The 17,661-nt window shown below is 46.6% G+C and overlaps 3 protein-coding genes across 5 annotated transcripts; 2 read left to right on the forward strand and 1 right to left on the reverse strand.

Annotated features, from left to right (window-relative positions):
• Positions 1 to 2,144: 2,144 nt before the first annotated feature.
• Positions 2,145 to 5,179, forward strand: LOC311357270 (uncharacterized protein; the record flags this gene model as incomplete). Its single annotated transcript, XM_084477174.1, has 5 exons — positions 2,145 to 2,289; positions 2,476 to 3,458; positions 3,715 to 3,889; positions 4,531 to 4,676; positions 5,042 to 5,179. 5 exons carry the CDS (start codon positions 2,145 to 2,147, stop codon positions 5,177 to 5,179), a joined length of 1,587 nt encoding a protein of 528 aa, XP_084333300.1.
• Positions 5,180 to 5,632: 453 nt separating this feature from the next.
• On the reverse strand, positions 5,633 to 9,293 carry LOC311356881 (uncharacterized protein). Its single transcript, XM_084476734.1, has 12 exons — positions 9,001 to 9,293; positions 8,470 to 8,734; positions 8,147 to 8,214; positions 7,974 to 8,037; positions 7,779 to 7,890; positions 7,646 to 7,688; positions 7,482 to 7,539; positions 7,221 to 7,294; positions 7,037 to 7,121; positions 6,717 to 6,809; positions 6,512 to 6,628; positions 5,633 to 6,390 (listed from the first exon to the last, which is right to left on the reverse strand). Exons 1-12 carry the CDS (start codon positions 9,201 to 9,203, stop codon positions 6,262 to 6,264), a joined length of 1,311 nt encoding a protein of 436 aa, XP_084332860.1. The 5' UTR covers positions 9,204 to 9,293; the 3' UTR covers positions 5,633 to 6,261.
• A 3,291-nt stretch (positions 9,294 to 12,584) lies between these two features.
• Positions 12,585 to 17,193, forward strand: edc3 (enhancer of mRNA decapping 3 homolog). Of its 3 annotated transcripts, none has more exons than XM_084476934.1 (7): positions 12,585 to 12,723; positions 12,930 to 13,114; positions 13,405 to 13,631; positions 13,917 to 14,264; positions 14,559 to 14,712; positions 15,332 to 15,549; positions 15,875 to 17,193. In XM_084476934.1, the coding sequence occupies exons 2-7, from the start codon at positions 12,951 to 12,953 to the stop codon at positions 16,207 to 16,209; spliced, it is 1,446 nt and encodes a 481-aa protein (XP_084333060.1). In that variant the 5' UTR covers positions 12,585 to 12,723; positions 12,930 to 12,950; the 3' UTR covers positions 16,210 to 17,193. The 3 variants fall into 3 exon arrangements, with proteins under 3 accessions (XP_084333060.1, XP_084333059.1, XP_084333061.1); XM_084476933.1 differs by having other exon boundaries at positions 12,948 to 13,114; XM_084476935.1 differs by having other exon boundaries at positions 12,948 to 13,114; positions 13,405 to 13,571.
• Positions 17,194 to 17,661: the final 468 nt, after the last annotated feature.

Consider the following 17,661-nt stretch of genomic DNA (forward strand, 5'->3'; position numbering starts at 1 on the left):
CACACACACACACACACACACACACACACACACACACACACACACACACACACACACACACACACACACGTTCCTTTCTAATCACCCGCTGTATGGCAATCTTAGTGAAATCCACACAGTTTTGTTTCTGTTCATGTGGTCCTATTATTAAAAGGGTTTCCAGGTTATTTAAGAAATGTAAATTCAGACAACACGTTACCTCTTCTGTCTATTATTATATACTATTTTCAAAGCTAGTATCCTCCTTGGAAATGTTTGCTTTTAATACAGTATTAAATGCTAAATACTGCATACCGGGCACACTCATGACAATAACTAACTCTCACTCTGCATATCTGTATATGTATCAAATGTCCGTCGGTGTCTGCCTGAATACTCGCGACCGCCTTTCGGATCTAACCACATGAGAACTGTTTCTGAGAACATGGGTGACGAAGTGCAGCTAAACTATAACCAAAAAACAGCCCTAGCTTGATGTTGTGCCTCTCTTTGTGTGACCTTATTCTTAACTCGGCAGGGGATTCAGGCAGTAGTCCCACTACTGAGCAAGCCTTCAGGATTTTGATATGAAGGGTTATTGTTCATCAGGGAAATACGTTTACCATTAACACCAGTTTTGGGTGGGCCCCCGAAAATGAATCATCCGTTTAGTGTCTAGAGGTTCCGGTGTAATATGCATGCTTTTTTGGAAACAATTGTGTGACGATGGAAGTGATGGAGAATTTAAATCAACAGACTTTGGTGGAAAGTCGCTTTCTCAGGAATTTAATTGGTAAGCCAGGTTCTTTCATCAGTGTCGTTTTGAGTCTCTACTGGTTGTGTTCGTTTTATACTGTACTCAAGAGAATATATGTTTATTGACCTCACATTTTGACTTGAAAGATATTTTAGGTTTTGTCAAGTGAGCGCTGAAACGCACTACCTCATTCCTTCAGAGTAATACATAAGTGCAGTGAGTTGGTGTAATGTATATTTGGACAATCAAAAGGACATGAATCTCTCAATGCAATAAAATGTCTTACTGTGAAAACCTGGGTGTTTTTGTGTTTTATGTATTTTCGATATGAACACACACACACACACACACACACACACACACACACACACACACACACACACACACACACACTTTAAGTACAAGGCAGGTTGGTGGTAGCAGTAGATCCTGTGAGTATATTTCGTTTTAACAAAAACCATCAAGCCCGATCACACCATCAAAACTTCACACACATTTCTTTACTTTATTGAAATACATGCATATTATTTCTCGGGAATGGTTCACGTCACATATGTCACATGTGTGCATGACCTGGAAGTATGTCTTCCTTTTCAAAAGGTTGTATATTTAACACAACACAAGTGTTAGTCTACAAGGTCAAGTATGTCTGCACGCACGTGAGCGAAGAGTTACAAGTTAAATCCCGTCACTGCGTTATGTGCCATACATCTAACTCAGAACTGGATACATTAATGTAAGGCAACAGCTTGGGGTGGGGGAGGGGGTTGTGCTGGTTTACTGCCAGGGTGGACGTTCCTCCGGCAATGAGGACTATAGGCTTCCTGGATTACTGCCGGAGATACACTGCCGTCACAGCGATGAGATATTAAAGAGTGGACCGCCCCTGCCACGCCCCCCCCCAGTGCTCCGCCCCCTAGCCAGAGCTGGCTTGGTCCCACTGGCGTAGGAGACTGTTGTCCTGTTGCAACAGGACAGCTTGGACTACAAGACACTCTTCAAATCCATGAACAAGAATGATTCTTCTTTTTTAGAGACGTAGCTGTAACTTCTTAGAATGTGATATAACGTGATGTTTACTTTATATTTGTGTTCTTGCCCATGCCAACTGACCGCTCTATGATGTCCAGCCATCCAGTAAGTGTGGTGGCAGCCAGAGCAGGTGTTTGGTTTGTGTGACTGCAAGACTTTGACGCCACTTCGAAAGCAACATCTCGGACTGACCCCCCCCCCCACCCACCCACCCCCAGCTGTTCCTGAACCCCGGAGGGGTTTCCATAACTAGAATGCATCGTTTTTTACCAACAGAGAGAATGGTAATCCTCTGTTGAGTGGGGGAGATGGACGCGGCGTGAGCAGCTCTGCTGGCTCCCTGTGTCTCTCAGGATCTCCTCCCTCCGTCGACACCATGCCTTACCACGACGAGGAGAACCCGGGCCAGCCGCTGTGGCAGTCCGTGCTGATGTTCTGCTGCAAGGGCATGATCGAGGGCATCATGGTCATCCTCTTCTTCTGGCTCCTGGTGCAGGTCCTGTTCACCAAACAACTAGAAGGTACGGTTCCCCACGGTCCTCCTCCTCCTCCTTGTAATTTAAAGGTAGCAAATTCTACGTCAGGGTCATGAGTGTCAGCCATTATTCTCACTAGCCGCTCAGAGATCAAGGTGTGCTTCTGAAACTGAAACTCTTTAAGATACTCCGCAGGCATTCCTGATGATACTTGTACTTCACTCCCCCCAGTCCAGCTCCAGATCCTCCTCCTGACGGGCCTGATAGTCTTCTGCCTGTGTCTGATGCTGGGCTGCGTCCTGTGCTGGCGGAGTACTCGGACCCCCCCGTCCGACCACAAAGAGCGGGTGACCGCGTCCGCCCCGGCCCCCGCGGACCCCGCTGCTCGCCCCCAGGACCCGCCCCCGCCGGCGCCCTCAGCCGCCGCCGCCGCCGCCGCCGCCGGGCAGCCGTACGAGGAGCTGGACGGCGACATTCTGGACTACCCCTCCAGCTCCTGCTCCACCCCCTCGGAGGACGTGTTCGCCTCGCTGACCGCGTCGCCTTGCGCCCGCTCCTCGCCCCGTGGCACGCCGCCGTGTCACTCGCCCCAGCCCGCCGAGCGCGGCCGGGCCTCCCTGACTTCCTTCCCCAGGCTGGGGCTGTGGTCCAAGACGCGCCGGGCCCTGGAGCGGCGCTGCACGGTGACGGGGGACCAGGTCTCGTACAGCGAGCGCCTGCGGCTCACCGGCCACGGTGGGGCCTCTCCTCCCACGGCGGAGGAGCCCATCCCCCTGGCCTCGCTGTACTACGGCTCCAGACCCACCGCCGGCGGGGCCAGCTCCAACCCCTGGATTCACTTCACCGTGGCCTTCTCCCCGGAGCAGCGCGCCCTCACCGTCACCATCCACAGCCTAGCGGGAAGCAGCCACCGCCTGGAGGACGTGTGGGCCGAGGGCAGCCTGCGCCCCGGGGCTGGGAGGGCCTCTGGGCATAACGGCGGCCTGGACTCCCAGCCCCAGAGTCTGGTGCTGGTGCTGAGCGTGGGCTCTGTGGAGGAGCTCCGGTGTGGTACGCTCAAGCTGTCTCTGCACACGCAGCGTGGCCCCCCGCGGGCCGAGGGCTCCCTGCTGGGGGAGCTGGAGGTCCAGTGTGCAGACAAAGAATGGACAGCAGATCATCCGATTCACTTCACTAAAGAACTCAGTGCCACCAAGTGTAGTGCACGGAAAATGGTAATGGCCCGCTGAATGTGCGCGCACGACGAGGAAGAGGTGTTGCAGTGTGTTAACATCGTAAACAATATCTTCTGTGTGGACTCAAATGATTTATTTCCAGAAGAACAACATATAAAATGCTGTATGCTCTAACATGATGTAGTACTCATGATGTAGTACTCCATGCGTCGTTCAAAGCACAAGCCCATAAGTACTGCCCTGATTATGTTCTCTCTCTATCTGTATCCCGTGACCTTGTGTCCTTTCACCCCAGAGTGTGAACTCCGTGGAAGCGCCGCCGTTGGGCAAGCCGGGGCTTAGTTGCTCGCCACAGATCTTAGCTCAACTCTTCATTCTGCTTCAGTATCAGACCCTGGCCCATCGCATCAAAGCCATGGTGCTTAAAGTAGCCCAGCTAGACAGCCTGTCCCGCTGGCCTGCTGCTCCAGGTAAGGGAATGGCGTGCGGTCCACAGTGGATGTGTCAAAGCGGAGGGCGGTGGACGTGGATTTAACAGAGTGGTTCAAAAGGCATGTAGTCATGCAATGCTTCTTTACAATAGATGTATTATGCAAGCAGCGTGAGTTGCACTCGATTTTTCTTTTTAAGCGCAGAGGTAAAGTAAGTCCCTATGTTTGCTTTTAATGTTTGGAGATTAAATGTTGTCGTACAGCATCAGACAGGATGAGGATCATCCCCCTTTTTTAATGACATGGCCCAGTAATCCCTCTCTCACTATTTACAATCCAGACAATGTCCCTGGTCTCTGTATAGAACACATCTCTGATTCAACTCATCGGCAGACACACATGCCGTATACACACACTGTCTGTCTTCCATAAACAATGACTGAAAGGTCATGTAATATCACAGAATTAATCATACTAGTAAAAGGTTTATAAGATAAGAGAAGAAGGTACTTTATAAATCTCTGACAGGATTTTCAGTAATATATCGTTGTGGGAATTGGGGAAAGAAAATGAAAACTCTTCAATTGAAATGATCTCAGGACAATGAGAGAATGTACTCGGTGAATTAAATACGTTGTCGTCAATCATGGAACAGTTTGCGACTGTGTGTATTGCTGTAGGCTACCAGATGGTGATGAACTTGCACCATGAAGGCAAGTTGATCTCCACCAAAAGGACCACAGGGTGGAACAGCCCTTTCCTCTTCGACCTCCCTCCAGGAGACCTCAGTCACATGCATATAAACCTGGAGCTCGTCGTTATGCAGGCAAGTATCCCCACATAGAGATTACAATGCAATACATTCACATGTATATACACAAACACACCCAGCAAGACCCAGCAGCTCCTGGCTGCCATGGCCGACACCCACCTGGAGCACATGTGCCTCCTGGACATTGACTCAGAGCCGGCCGTGTCCCGCAACACTGGCATCATCTGCACCATCGGTCCGCCCCCCCGTGCACACACACACACACACACACACACACACACACACACACACACACACACACACACACACACACACACACACACACACACACACACACACACACACACACACACACACACACACACACACAACTTTCAACCTTGAACATTTCTTCTTCTCATTCTTTCCTACACGGGCAGAACCAGAGTACGGTGCTTGGTCGAGTCCTGATTGGCTCAGAGGCACCGGAGGCGGGACGTGCACACTGGAGGGAGATGTGTAGTCAGGGACAGGTGGAGCGTGCTCAGTGGCACACCGTGCAGCCAGAACCTCTGTAGACGTCTACAATGAACACAACTCGTCGAATCGCGACGTGGTCGTCTCCTACAGCCAGCCAGTGTTTGGTGCGTACTGGCTACAGGGAAGGTGGGGGATACACTCTGGTGGCGGAGGAGGGGTACCTCACTGGGACATACAAGGGTCTAGGGGTGTACTCACTGGTGTGTTAACCTGTGAGGTGCAAGCGTTGTGTAACAAGTCTCAGTTACTGTCATGAATTGTATGAATGAATTGTACTGTCCATATTGCACCCCGGTCTTCGTGTTCCACTCTGAATGCTGTTATAAGTGTGTAACAAAAGGGATATGATATTAAGATTGTGTATTTTCATCAAGTTTTTATGAACATCAACATATCTTGCACAAACGTTCACCCACTTGGTTATGACACACAGAACAAAATAATAATGAAGCCATAATTATTCAAACCACTGCAAATGTCGATGCAGCCAATTGTATAAAAGCATACTTTATCTTTCATCACAGTTTGTCGTTGTTTTCTTAGCAATTTCTGTGACTATCAGCTAACAGAGCTCCGGTCTATCCAGCTAGCACATAAAAGAGGAAAGCGACATATCCAAACCATTTGACCTGGTCACGCCTGGGCTCTAAATCCAGCTATTAACCCAGTGAAGAGTGAAATGTGTGAGAGATTACAGTCACACTACAGTCAGCATCCATCTGCAGCAGTGATGCTTCTGAGAAGCAGCATGGATAAACACTCTCTGTGTCGGCATGTGTGAGTTTCTTTGTGAAAAGCAATCATAATCTAGTCATCGTGTCTGTCTGTCTGTCTGTCTGTCTGTCTGTCTGTCTGTCTGTGTGTGTGTGTGTGTGTGTGTGTGTGTGTGTGTGTGTGTGTGTGTGTGTGTGTTAGAGTCACAGTTACAGCCTACAGATGCACACACTTATCACTAAGGGATGTGGTGTCGGAAAGAGAGAGAGAGAGAGAGAGAATGGTCGTGAAGAAGTAGTGTGACAGGAAATGCGACAGAATGGTTATGAATTCAGCCATTATCGAATCAACTTTATTCAAAGTATTTCAACCCAGCTGCTCTGGTGGTGGAGTGCACTAGGCTGGTTCATCCTTGCTCTTCCTCTGTATCTTTCATCTCCTCCTCCTCCTCCTCCTCATCCTCCTCAGATACAGGCGCCAGGCCTGAGCCATAAAGCTCATTTCTACACCTCAGTAGCTCCTGTTGCCGTTGACTCTGCAGTGTATGTCAAACAATGGAAACACGATTTACAGCCCTAAAGCACACTGCATAATTCTGTATAGAAAACGCATTACCTAATATTTTCACCTAAGTTTTTCCTAAGTATCATTTGTACCTTGATGGCTTGAGACTTGGTTGCCAACTCTTGTTGTGGACACTCATGGGTTTCAGCCGCCAGTAGACTGTCACAGGCCTTCCCTGAGTCTTTCCGCTCTTTGAAGAGGTTTTTTAACTTCATTTGAGACAAAGACAGATTTTCAAATTAAAGGCGGTGTGTTCCCAACAATGAAAGGAATGAATTCTTTATCTGTTGTTCTCACCTGCTCTGTGACCATTCTGCGCTGTCTGTCGTGGTCCACTGGACTGATTGTTTTCGTGTTCTGTCTTTCCGAAGATGTTCTATCATCGGTGTCCTATGCAAGTGAAATGTATTATTTTAAGACAATATTCACCAGCATTTCTCTTAGCAGTATTCTATTTACCAAGTGAACTTTGGTGAGTGTTTGTGACCCCTGGGCAGCGTTCAATTTCACAAGCTGCAAGCTCATCAGAAACATAAATTATGAAATGAAAGCATACACATGACCAACAATTTTTTTTATCACATTTTTCTTCTATTTACTGAGAACTGAAACTCTACCTTCAGCTTCAATGCAGAAATCATACTTTCGGCCTCCGACTGCTCTGCCTCTCTCAGTATTTCTTGGATCTCCAAAGCATGCTCCCTAACACATGAAGGACTTCATGTGTTAGGGGATCCTCCGACATATCCCAAACAAATCATACAATAGTCACAGCAAATAGTCTGTATTTATGTAACATACTTTTCCTTCAGTTCCAGCTGCATGTTTGCCAGCCGTTGTGCCATACTTGGAGCCCCAGTGCTTTCCAAATTAACCTGCCAATATAAAAGAAGAAACACACTTAATTTCAACCCATGATGGCATAATTCAGACTAAATTGCTCTATAATGGGAGGGACTGTGATCCAATGCAGGTCCAATACATTCTCCTCTGCAAGAAGATTAGTGTACATTTGTTTTATCTGTGTAGTAAATCCACTTATGCATGTCTACTCCTCTTTACCAGTGAAGGATCATTCAGGCTTCCAATGGGCTGCCCTATCTTGGGTGGCATGCTGAGTCTTAACAAACAGATAAGAAGACAGGCTTCAGAGACAGAGCAGAGAAACAAGAAGAGAGCATATGGGCCGATGACATAATGTTTACACATTCTTGGTTTACACTTACATCGTCATCGTCTCTTTGTCTACTGTCTGCACAGCCTCACCAACTGAAAATATACACAAGAGTTTAAGAGATTAATTCCCTCTATTCACTTTTATTTGACTTTTATACTGAGTCAATACATTGACAGATGTACCTGGGCGTTTACCCCTCTGCGTGTGAACAAGCTCCTTACTCCTGTTCTTTTCCAGCTCCAGTTGTTGTTTGCATGCGTCCAGTTCAACACGCAGAATTGAATTAGTCTCCCTCTGTATGCAAATGAATGAGGAGTATCTGTCTCAGATTACAGTCATTGTTTAGTTTGATAAAGATGTAAACCTTTATAAATTACCTTGGTCCTTTTAAGTTCTGCCTCAAGGTTAGCTTTGTGCAGAAGCAGCGCCTCAATTTCTTCTCTTTGAAGGCAAAACAATTTTAGTGACTGACTTTAGTTTTGACTTTAGTGACTGTATTCTTACAAATAGAGATTGTGCATTCAACATTACATGAAGTCAATATGCTCACTTGTCTCTATCCTGCTCAGTTTGAAGTCCTTGAACCTCAGTGGCCAGTCTCGTAGCTTCCTCCTGGAGCTGAAATGATTCAGTTCAGAGACAGAATCCTAATCACGGTTCTTGTAGAAAGCAATTATTGGCAAAATACATAGACCAACTGATGATGAGACCAGACTCAAGGCCCCTGCATAATATGAATAGTGTACATTCATTGGTTTCATTTATTTATTTGTATATATTCTCAAAAGGAAATGAAGAAGTTGTAAGTCCAATTCTGCTTTGGTGCACAACAAAGTCTGAACATGGAGTTGTGTGCACACAGCCAAGTCTAACCTTGTGTCCAGGGTCCTGCTGTTTCATGGCCTCTAACTCCCTCTGTGTGGAGCTCAGACTAAGCGCAGCCGCCTGCCATTTCTCATTCCAGAATGAGGCCAAGGCCCTGAGCTCCTCCTTGCCCCTGAGTCTCTCAGACTCCTGCTCACGAAACTCCTGTGCCTTCACGCAGAGCTGCTCCTCCTTCCCCAGGACCTCAGACTCCAGACACAGACAGCGGTCTTGCAGCCTCTGGTGCTCTGCATGTAGAGCATCCAATGTTTCCCTGCGGACGTGACATGTTTTTATGACAATGTTACTATTTACTGCCATTAAGTAATGTACTTGGTACATTTCTCCCAAGCAACTTAAAGTGAATTCAGATACATTAAGGAGTTGGTAGCCATCATCATCTGTCTAGTGCCTAAAAGCAAGTTTTGACATAGGGATTTTAACCTAGTACCTTTCGACTGGAAATCGATAACCCATAGGCACTCCAATAGCATGTTGCCTGTTGGATGACCTCATGTATGAATGATGTCAATATCTCACCTGAGCTTTCTGCGTTCTTCCGTCCACTCTGCTAGCTCCTCCTCTCGTCCACGTGCTTTACGGTCACCCAGAATCTCCTCCTTCTCCTGAATCAGCTGGGTGCATTGGCCCTGGAGCGCAGACATCTGACGGGCGTGGCTATCTCTCTCCGCCCTGAGCTCACTGAGCTGAGCCTGGGACGTCTCTAGGCTCTGCTTGACCATCTTGAGTTCACTTCTCAATGTTTCGTTGAGCTGACGTTAAGCAAGAAGTTAGAGTGTGACTCATGTGCGGAGGATGTGGTGGAGCTTGCATGTGACTGCGTCCCCCTCCAACCGTCTCACCTCTTTGACGGATTTCATGGCCTCCCTGATCAGGGCGGTTTCCTGGCCCTGGTTCTCCTGCTCACGGAGCTGAGCAAACCCCTCCCCATTATACTGAGCCTTCCCTTGCTGCCTCAGACGCACACCCTGGGCCTGCTGCTGGAGGTTTGCCTGCCTCCATAAAGCGGAGACACATATATGCGTAAAAAGCATGTGATCCACTAGCAGACAACAGTTTCAGTGTTACATAGAATTGACTGTAGATGACCAAGTTCTGATAATGGAACAACAATGTACACACTCATTCAGGGTCTGGGTAAACATATTTTGGCAGAAAGGGAAGAAGTAAAAGGGAAGAGAATGTCGCTAAATGTCACAGGGTTCCGCCAAAGGCTGAAAACAAGTGAGGTTTTTGATCGTTGATTAACACATATAATGTTAACAGTATGTCTTGTAATAAGAGACAGGGAGGGAACAAAAGCTACGATTTAAATAGTTGTATTTAGCTGAAAACACATTCCTCTTGAGGTCCCATATCTATTCTATTCGTACCTTGTGTTTCACGTCCAGGAGTTGCGCTGTAGTCTTAATGCTGTGCCGTGGTTGGCCTCTGCTCTTTATGAGGTTGTTTGTGTCGTCCAGACGCTGCTGGGCCTCCTGTAGCCTGTGCACCAGCTCCGCCCGCCTGGAGCCCCGTTCTCCCTGGGCGGAACGGAGCTCCCCCCCCCGCGGTGGCTCCACGGAGAAGCCGGGGACGGTCTCCGGAACCAGGTCTGACATTGACATCCACTGCCTCATGCTTGGCAGCTTCGGTCCGAAACCAACAGTGCTGCCGAACAGGCTGCATTTAACAATAAAGAATTTGAAAGAGTTCAAATCCAAGGCAACCAGAAAATCGGGTGAATCTTTCAACAAACCACTCCATGGCAGTGACGTGCATCTTTATTTGAACAGCATGTACACGTTTATTCTCTCACCAGTGGTTTGACAGAAGCCCTAACTCAGAGACAGCAGCCATGCCACTATGCGCTGAAGACTGAGAAGAAAACAAAACAAAAAAATGATCTGATCTGAACTCTGATCATTTAGACAGAACAGAATCACACTTGAACCTACAGGAAAACACACACTTGTCTTGGACATGACCTGTCTTCTCACCTGTGCTTTAAATAGACACGCGTCGTCCCATACGTCCAGATCTGAGAGGGCCAACAGGCCGGAAGGTTTGAAGGATCGCGTGGAGCTCTTGGAGAAGCTGGACTCCCAGTCATTCCTGCTCCTGCTGTAGGAGAGGCTGCGGTCTTCATCGGCCCACATGTTGTTTCAGAGTGCGAGAGGGGCCCGGGATGCTTGAGAGCTAGATGATGATGATCACAGTCTCCAGTCGTATAGCAAGTGTGACACTATTCTCGGAGATGTGACTGGGATTTTCCACCACTTGTTAGCTTGGTAACTAGAAACAAACTGTCAATTCGAATTCCTTTTGGTTTTTTGGTATCATATTGTTTCTGCAATAATAATGTCTGAAAGTATCCCCTCCTTTAGTCTGGAATATATTTTCATTGTATGTTACCCGCTTAATACATCTGATTGTGAGTCGTTCAGCACACACACCCACACACACACACACACCCACACACACACACCATAATCACAGTATCTATGGTAACCAGAACACACAGAAATATTTGGTTGGGTGTGCTGTCCACAGAGAACCTCACCGGCTAAATCTGGTGTTCGCTGTTTGTTACTAGTGTTGAGATCATCTCTACGTACGATGGTGTGAACCAATAACAGACTTAATTACCTCTCTGAGAGGGGCCTGCATCTCAAACCAACAGTAATGAGTTAATGTTTAAAATATAGAGAGCAGTGAGTGTTAAAATGAAGTGGGAACTAATGTAATATTTAAGTACAATTTTCAGAGGTTATTTGTACAACTATATTCGTGTTAGCCTGTAGAATTTTTTTTTGTCTTGTTCTATAATAAGCATATGCTATTGTTACAACCCAGTGTCAAATACTGCATGCTCCTGGCTCAATACAAAGTCATACTGGAAGAATTTGATTCAACACCTCAATCACTGTTTGTTCTATTTTATTCATTTTATATATTTAAAGATATTATACCTTTTCAAATTACTTCAAATTTAATAAAAAATAACTGAAGTGATAAAATGAAAATACAAACTTTTAATTTGGAAACACACAATCCGTACTTTTACTTCGAAGAACAAACGCGTAGAAAACGGAAATGGAAAGCGAAACGAGAGGGGTCTGGTCATAGATATATTTATATCTATGGGTCTGGTTGCAGGTCTGGTTGCAGACTCATGGGGAATTCTGGGAGCTCCACTGTAGGACGGAAATAAAGGAAGAAAGGAAGTAAACAACAAAGTTGTAAACAATGTGAAATAATATATTCTTATATTCTCTTATATTCTATTCTAGTGGGTGCATAGCCCTGACACATGACAGTGATAATGACTTAGTTGATCCATGAAAAGGAACACAGGAAAGTGAGAGAAAGTGCTGCACTATTGACAATATCAAGCATTCAATTTGTTCCGGTAATGTGGTGTGGAAATGAGGATTAGGAAGGCAAAAACATAAAAGAAGTTGCTGGTTTTCTTACAACTGGCTGGTAAAGCAACTATTACAGAGCTACAATTACATTAGCAGCTAATATAAAACGACTAAGCCCACATAGCTAGCCTAATGTCTCAATTGACAAACGCAATAAACAGACGTCGGATTAATCTTAAACTCCTTTATTAGTTAGTTAATTAGTTTATTAGATGTCCCCATGTGGAAATTCTTTTTCACAGTCATTCATAAGTTCATACATTTTTCGCCAGGCTTTTTTGACAGACAGACATTCCACACATCTGTGGCACACAGATACCTAATCCAGAACACCTAGACATTTACACACACGACATCAGACATTTGACACATTTGACATATGCAGCATGGAAAAACACATATACATTCATTTGGAGGGGGGGGGATAGACACTCACACATACAGTTGTTGGGGTACATGAGAGGCATACATTTGATTAATTTATTTCATTTATCTGTGAGGTTTTGCTTATTATCAAAGCATGACAGACTTAGAACTGTATAATTTACATGCCTCTCAAGAGATGTCGTAGATTGGAGCGTTGCACTAGTCCAATGGGGCAATAGGGGGCAGCAGAGTGGACGTCGTAGATAGTGGAGGTGACGTATTTCCGTCAACCCCCCCGTCAGTCTGCAGTCCGGCCCCTTTGGGAAACAGCGGGTGACGACACACGGAGCTAAAGTAGCTAACAGTTCAAAGGCGCAATTTAGGTTTCCTTTGGCGTTTCCACTCACAGGTTCCGACACCAGCAGTGGTCGAGGCAGCACGCCGCCCGCATTAGACCGTGTCGAACAAGGTAAGACTCGAAAATCCTGCGCATTCCTCCCGATGTACGTGATTATATCACCAGGAACGGCGGCAACAGTTCGGGCAACAACACGGCTAGCTACTAGCATCGCGCCTCAGCTAAACGGTGTTGCACAGATGTGTCCACTGATATCCTCTAATGTCCCACACTCAAATAAAACCCGACGCCCGTTATATTTTCTCGTTTCTGACCAGCGTACCCTGTCGTTGTAGGAGATGGCAGCCGATTGGTTGGGTAGTTTGGTGTCCATCAACTGCGGTCCGACGCTCGGAGTGTACCAGGGAGAGGTGTCCTCCGTGGACCAGACCAGCCAGACCATCTCCCTGAGACAGCCCTTCCACAATGGGGTCAAGTGTTCCGTCCCCGAGGTCACTTTTAGGTAAAGGCAACTTATAGAATACACGTTTTCTCTGTAAGGCAACGCTATGAACTGTTTCCATGTACTTCTGTCTGTCCATTGTCTGTTTGTTTATGTAATGGATGCTAGGTATGTCTATCATATCCATCATATCTATAGATGGTTTTGATAGAAATTGTGGATATCTATCGTAGATATGTTGGATAGATATTATAGATAACTATAATTTCTATCATATCTATCCATCAAATCACTGTTGTGGGCCGACAGCATTATTAGTGTTTTTAACAGTGAACTGGTGTCCTCTTTAGTGCGATGGACATCAAGGAGCTCAAGATTTTGGACATTAGTAATGGCTGTGCGGTGAACAGCGCCTCTGTATCCAGCAAGCCTAGCAGTGCGCCGGTCGCCGTGCCAAAGGGTGACCCCAGGGCTCAGGGGAGACTCAACTCTCCCCAGCACTGCTCCAAAAGTTACGGTGAGCGACATCTGGATGTGCCTGGCCAACCCAAGGCTTTCCGTCGACGACACAACTCATGTAAGTGTCGATGCGAAATGAGACTGGTTATGGATGCCATTACCCACCTCAGCCGCAGTCGTCAGTAATGTAGAATACAATAATGTTACATTTTGTACATTTTGTTATCACCGGCCATGCTGACGTTTATAGCTATAATTGTTCTTCTTTGGCATTCATTTTGGTTCTGTAATTATGTTGCTTGGAAAGTGGCACCCAATTTACACACCCTCAAATAATAAAGTGTGTCTCATTCATGCTTTATGATTATTAATTAAAACATGTTGTATATCCCTGGCTGTTCAGGGTCTTCAAGTAGTCGAGGGGCGAGCCAGCCCACCCCCAAGAAGAACGGGCTGAAAAACGGGGGCGGCCCCATGAAGCAGCGCGACGACGAGTGCTTCGGGGACGCCATGGACGACGGCCTGGACACAGACTTCGACTTTGAGGGCAACCTGGCGCTCTTCGACAAGGCCGCCGTCTTCTCGGAGATCGAGGGTTCGGATCGCCGCGGCAACGGCACCAGGTCGCGCGGCACGCCCCAAGAGCAGACGCCCACGCGCTACCGGCACGACGAGAACATCCTGGAGAACAAGCCCGTCGTGTACAGGCAGATCAAGGTGCCGCAGGCCGGGGCCAAAGAGTACTGCACCGGTACGTCCCCCCCCCCCACACTCGTTTTGAAGGTGACATGTTATACCACCAGGTGTGAGTGTGACAAGCCGTTTTGAAAAGCTGCCTCTTCTGACATCACAAGTGGGCGTGTCCGACTAGATGTGTGCTGGATAGATCAGTCTACCAGCCTACTCAGTGGACTGTAGCAAACCTTGCTCATCTATCTGTCATACATCGTGGACATGTATATATATATAATATGTCACCTTTTAAGCATTGGAAAATCTCAAGGTTGGTTTGTCTCTTGACCGTGTCCCTGCCTCCTCCGGGTAGACTCGGGGCTGGTGGTGCCCAGCGTGTCCTACGAGCTCCACAAGCGGCTGGTGGTGGCTGCGGAGCGCCACGGCCTCTCGCTGGAGCGGCGGCTGGAGATGACGGGTGTGTGCGCCAGTCAGATGGCGTTGACGTTGCTGGGTGGGCCCAACAGGTGAGATGTAGATACCTGTTTGTAGGTCTGTATGTAGTAACGTTAGAGCCACTGTGGGGGGCTACAGTGGTCGGTCGTACCCCTGAACTTCCATCCGATGGAAGGAGAGAGAGAGAGAGAGAGAGAGAGAGAGAGAGAGAGAGAGAGAGAGAGAGAGAGAGAGAGAGAGAGAGAGAGAGAGAGAGAGAGAGAGAGAGAGAGAGAGAGAGAGAGAGAGAGAGAGAGAGAGAGAGAGAGAGAGAGAGAGAGAGAGAGTTCTAAAAGCAAATTAGTCTTTCATGTGTAGAAGTTAATTGCTTTGAGAAGGGTTTTGTGTGCATGTGTCACTCAAGCAAATGAGCTCTCTTAAGAAACGGGCAACTGGAGGCAAGTCATGTCCGCTTACATAACGTTTGCTATGCTAATATCGGCATAGCAACTAGACCGAAAGTATTGGAGCCGCTATAGAACACGCGTGAAGCCCTGAAGCGCATCGAGATCACAACATGACATGCATCCACGTTGCAGTAGTGTCCTCGTGAGAGCCTGCTGAATTGTGTGTGTGTGTGTGTATGTGTATGTATATATATATATATATATATATATATATACAAGAATTTGTTTCGGTGTCTTCCTGCAGGCTCACGCCCAAGAATGTGCACCAGCGTCCCACGGTGGCGCTGCTGTGTGGCCCACACGTGCAGGGGGCGCAGGGCATCAGCTGTGGGCGCCACCTGGCCAACCACGAGGTGGAGGTCATCCTGTTCCTGCCAAACTTTGTGAAGATGCTGGACCCGGTCACCACCGAGCTCGCACTCTACAGCCGGACCGGGGGGAAACAAGTGTCGAGTATCAAAGGTACGGCCCGGGTGTTTATCGTACGTCACAGGCTGGAATAGAATATAGAATGGAATGGAATATACTTTATTGTCATGTCCCGCATGAAAAGTGTCCTTTGGTCTCACTGATGAAACGCATTGGATACTTTAGAATAGACACATTCATTCCATTAAACATAGACCTATATCCACCAGATTGGCGTAGCACATCACATATACCCCCTCTCTCTAGCCCGCACACACAAGCACCAGTTCCAGCCCATTCATAATTGCCTTGTCTAGGAGTCGATCAGGGGTCAAGCGTTGGGGCCACATCACACCAAACGTTCGTCCTCTCTCCACAGACCTGCCGGACTCCCCCGTGGACCTCATCATCAACTGTCTGGACTGCCACGAAAACACATTCCTGATGGACCAGCCCTGGTACCGAGCGGCCGCAGACTGGGCCAACCAGAACCGAGCGCCGGTGCTCAGCATAGACCCTCCGGTCAGCGGACAGGGGCTGGCGGTGGAGGCCAAGTGGTCCCTGTCCCTGTGCTTGCCGCTGCCCCTGGCGGAGGGGGCGGGCAGGGTGTACCTCTGTGACATCGGGGTGCCCTGCCACGTGTTCCAGGAGGTGGGCATCAAGTACCATTCTCCCTTCGGCTGTAAATTTGTCATCCCCCTGCACTCTGCGTAGCTAGCGGCTCTCCCGATTTGGCTACGAGACGATATCTTTTCACCACCGTTGACCGTTTGGGTATTTCGAGCCTTAAATTCCATAGGGTGTAGTCATGGTCACTAACATTCACCCAATTTACTCTGAAAGCATTGTCACGTTGCTCAAGTGCGCTCGTTCTAAATGGCCATTGTCTGCTCCCCGTCTGTTTACGAAGGGCTATGGTAATAATCCTTGGTTATTTGTTCAGTTGTTGATCGATGGACAAATGTGTTCCTAGGTAACACGTAAGCCACGTTTAAGTTGCGCATTAAGACTACAGTAGCTGTGTAGCGTCCCATGTTATAAGCATGATATCCGATGTTGGAAAAGAAGGGCCAGGGCTACAGTCTAACGACTATAGAATCTGTTTCTGAAAGGTTTAAGTGCAGTGCTTATATCTGGACATTAAGCAGTTATTAGTTTAAAGTCTTGCCATTGAGGAAATTGCAATTCAATCTCTGCCATGTGCAATCGCCGGTCTGCGAGGTTGTATGTCCGAACACATTGGTTTTAGGATAAGCTGGCTGAAAACATTAATTCAAAAACAATGTTTTCTTGCGTCCCTCATTTTTTTTGTACACCTGGTCCATGTTTTCAGCCAATTTAATTTTTGTTTCCTATTACAGAATGTATTTAGATAAAAATAAAAAAAGATTCAACATGACCCATTTCTAAACAAGACCTATTTTCTATCAGGCAGCTAGTATTGCGTTAAAGCGCTTTCCACAGGTATACGGACACATGCTATCGATGGGTCTCCAGGTCACTTGTTACCTGAAAGCTATGTCCACTGTTTAAGACTAAAGACTAAAAAAAAAAGAAGATAGAAATAATTTAGTCACGTGGTCTCCGTCAGGATTAAAGCCACTTGAGAACCTTTTTCAGCTTTTGAATATTGAAAAGTGAAGAATGTGAAGTAAGATGGACTCTTATCTCTGTGGCATTGCCATTAAATAAAGTATGTCTTCATCTTAAACAATGCCTTTTGATTTAATACTTATTAGTTTCATATGTGCAATATAACGTCTGATCCACGTTTAGGGTGTGTATACCAGTTAACTGAAAATAATGCATCCTAATGCATGCCTTCAATAAGTTTGATGTTTAAAGAAGATTCAGACAAGATGTGTTTTTAGGTATTCACAGTTTAACTGGATACCCATTGTTATTCTAGTTTGTTATTTCTTCTTTAAATGTATGTATTTATTCATACGGCCACCTGGTGGCAATAAAACCATTTTAATATTTTGTTCTATAACAACCTTTTCCACACTTCTTACCTCCGGCGATTCTTTTAATCAGCCATTTCTTTCATTGTAAAGTATCAAACACAAAGTAATTTACTCAGTTATTTTGAGCACATTTCATTGCTTAGCAGCAATTCAAAAAATAACGAGTGAAACATTTATCTATTTTTTTCTATCATTTTAC

The sequence above is a fragment of the Micromesistius poutassou genome (genome assembly GCF_964030765.1).
Source record: "Micromesistius poutassou genome assembly, chromosome: 13".
Classification (NCBI taxonomy): domain Eukaryota; kingdom Metazoa; phylum Chordata; class Actinopteri; order Gadiformes; family Gadidae; genus Micromesistius; species Micromesistius poutassou.

What these genes read in the sequence shown, in the direction of transcription:
- LOC311356881 (XM_084476734.1), bottom strand. Translation starts at nt 9,203, where the DNA reads ATGGTCAAGCAGAGCCTAGAGACGTCCCAGGCTCAGCTCAGTGAGCTC. An exon ending in GCAGAGGGGTAAACGCCCAG is followed by an intron (nt 7,689 to 7,778) that starts GTACATCTGTCA and finishes GTATATTTTCAG; the next exon opens with TTGGTGAGGCTGTGCAGACA. An exon ending in CAGCTGGAACTGAAGGAAAA is followed by an intron (nt 7,122 to 7,220) that starts GTATGTTACATA and finishes TTCATGTGTTAG; the next exon opens with GGAGCATGCTTTGGAGATCC.
- edc3 (XM_084476934.1), top strand. Translation starts at nt 12,951, where the DNA reads ATGGCAGCCGATTGGTTGGGTAGTTTGGTGTCCATCAACTGCGGTCCG. An exon ending in GGCCAAAGAGTACTGCACCG is followed by an intron (nt 14,265 to 14,558) that starts GTACGTCCCCCC and finishes TCCTCCGGGTAG; the next exon opens with ACTCGGGGCTGGTGGTGCCC. An exon ending in TTGCTGGGTGGGCCCAACAG is followed by an intron (nt 14,713 to 15,331) that starts GTGAGATGTAGA and finishes GTCTTCCTGCAG; the next exon opens with GCTCACGCCCAAGAATGTGC.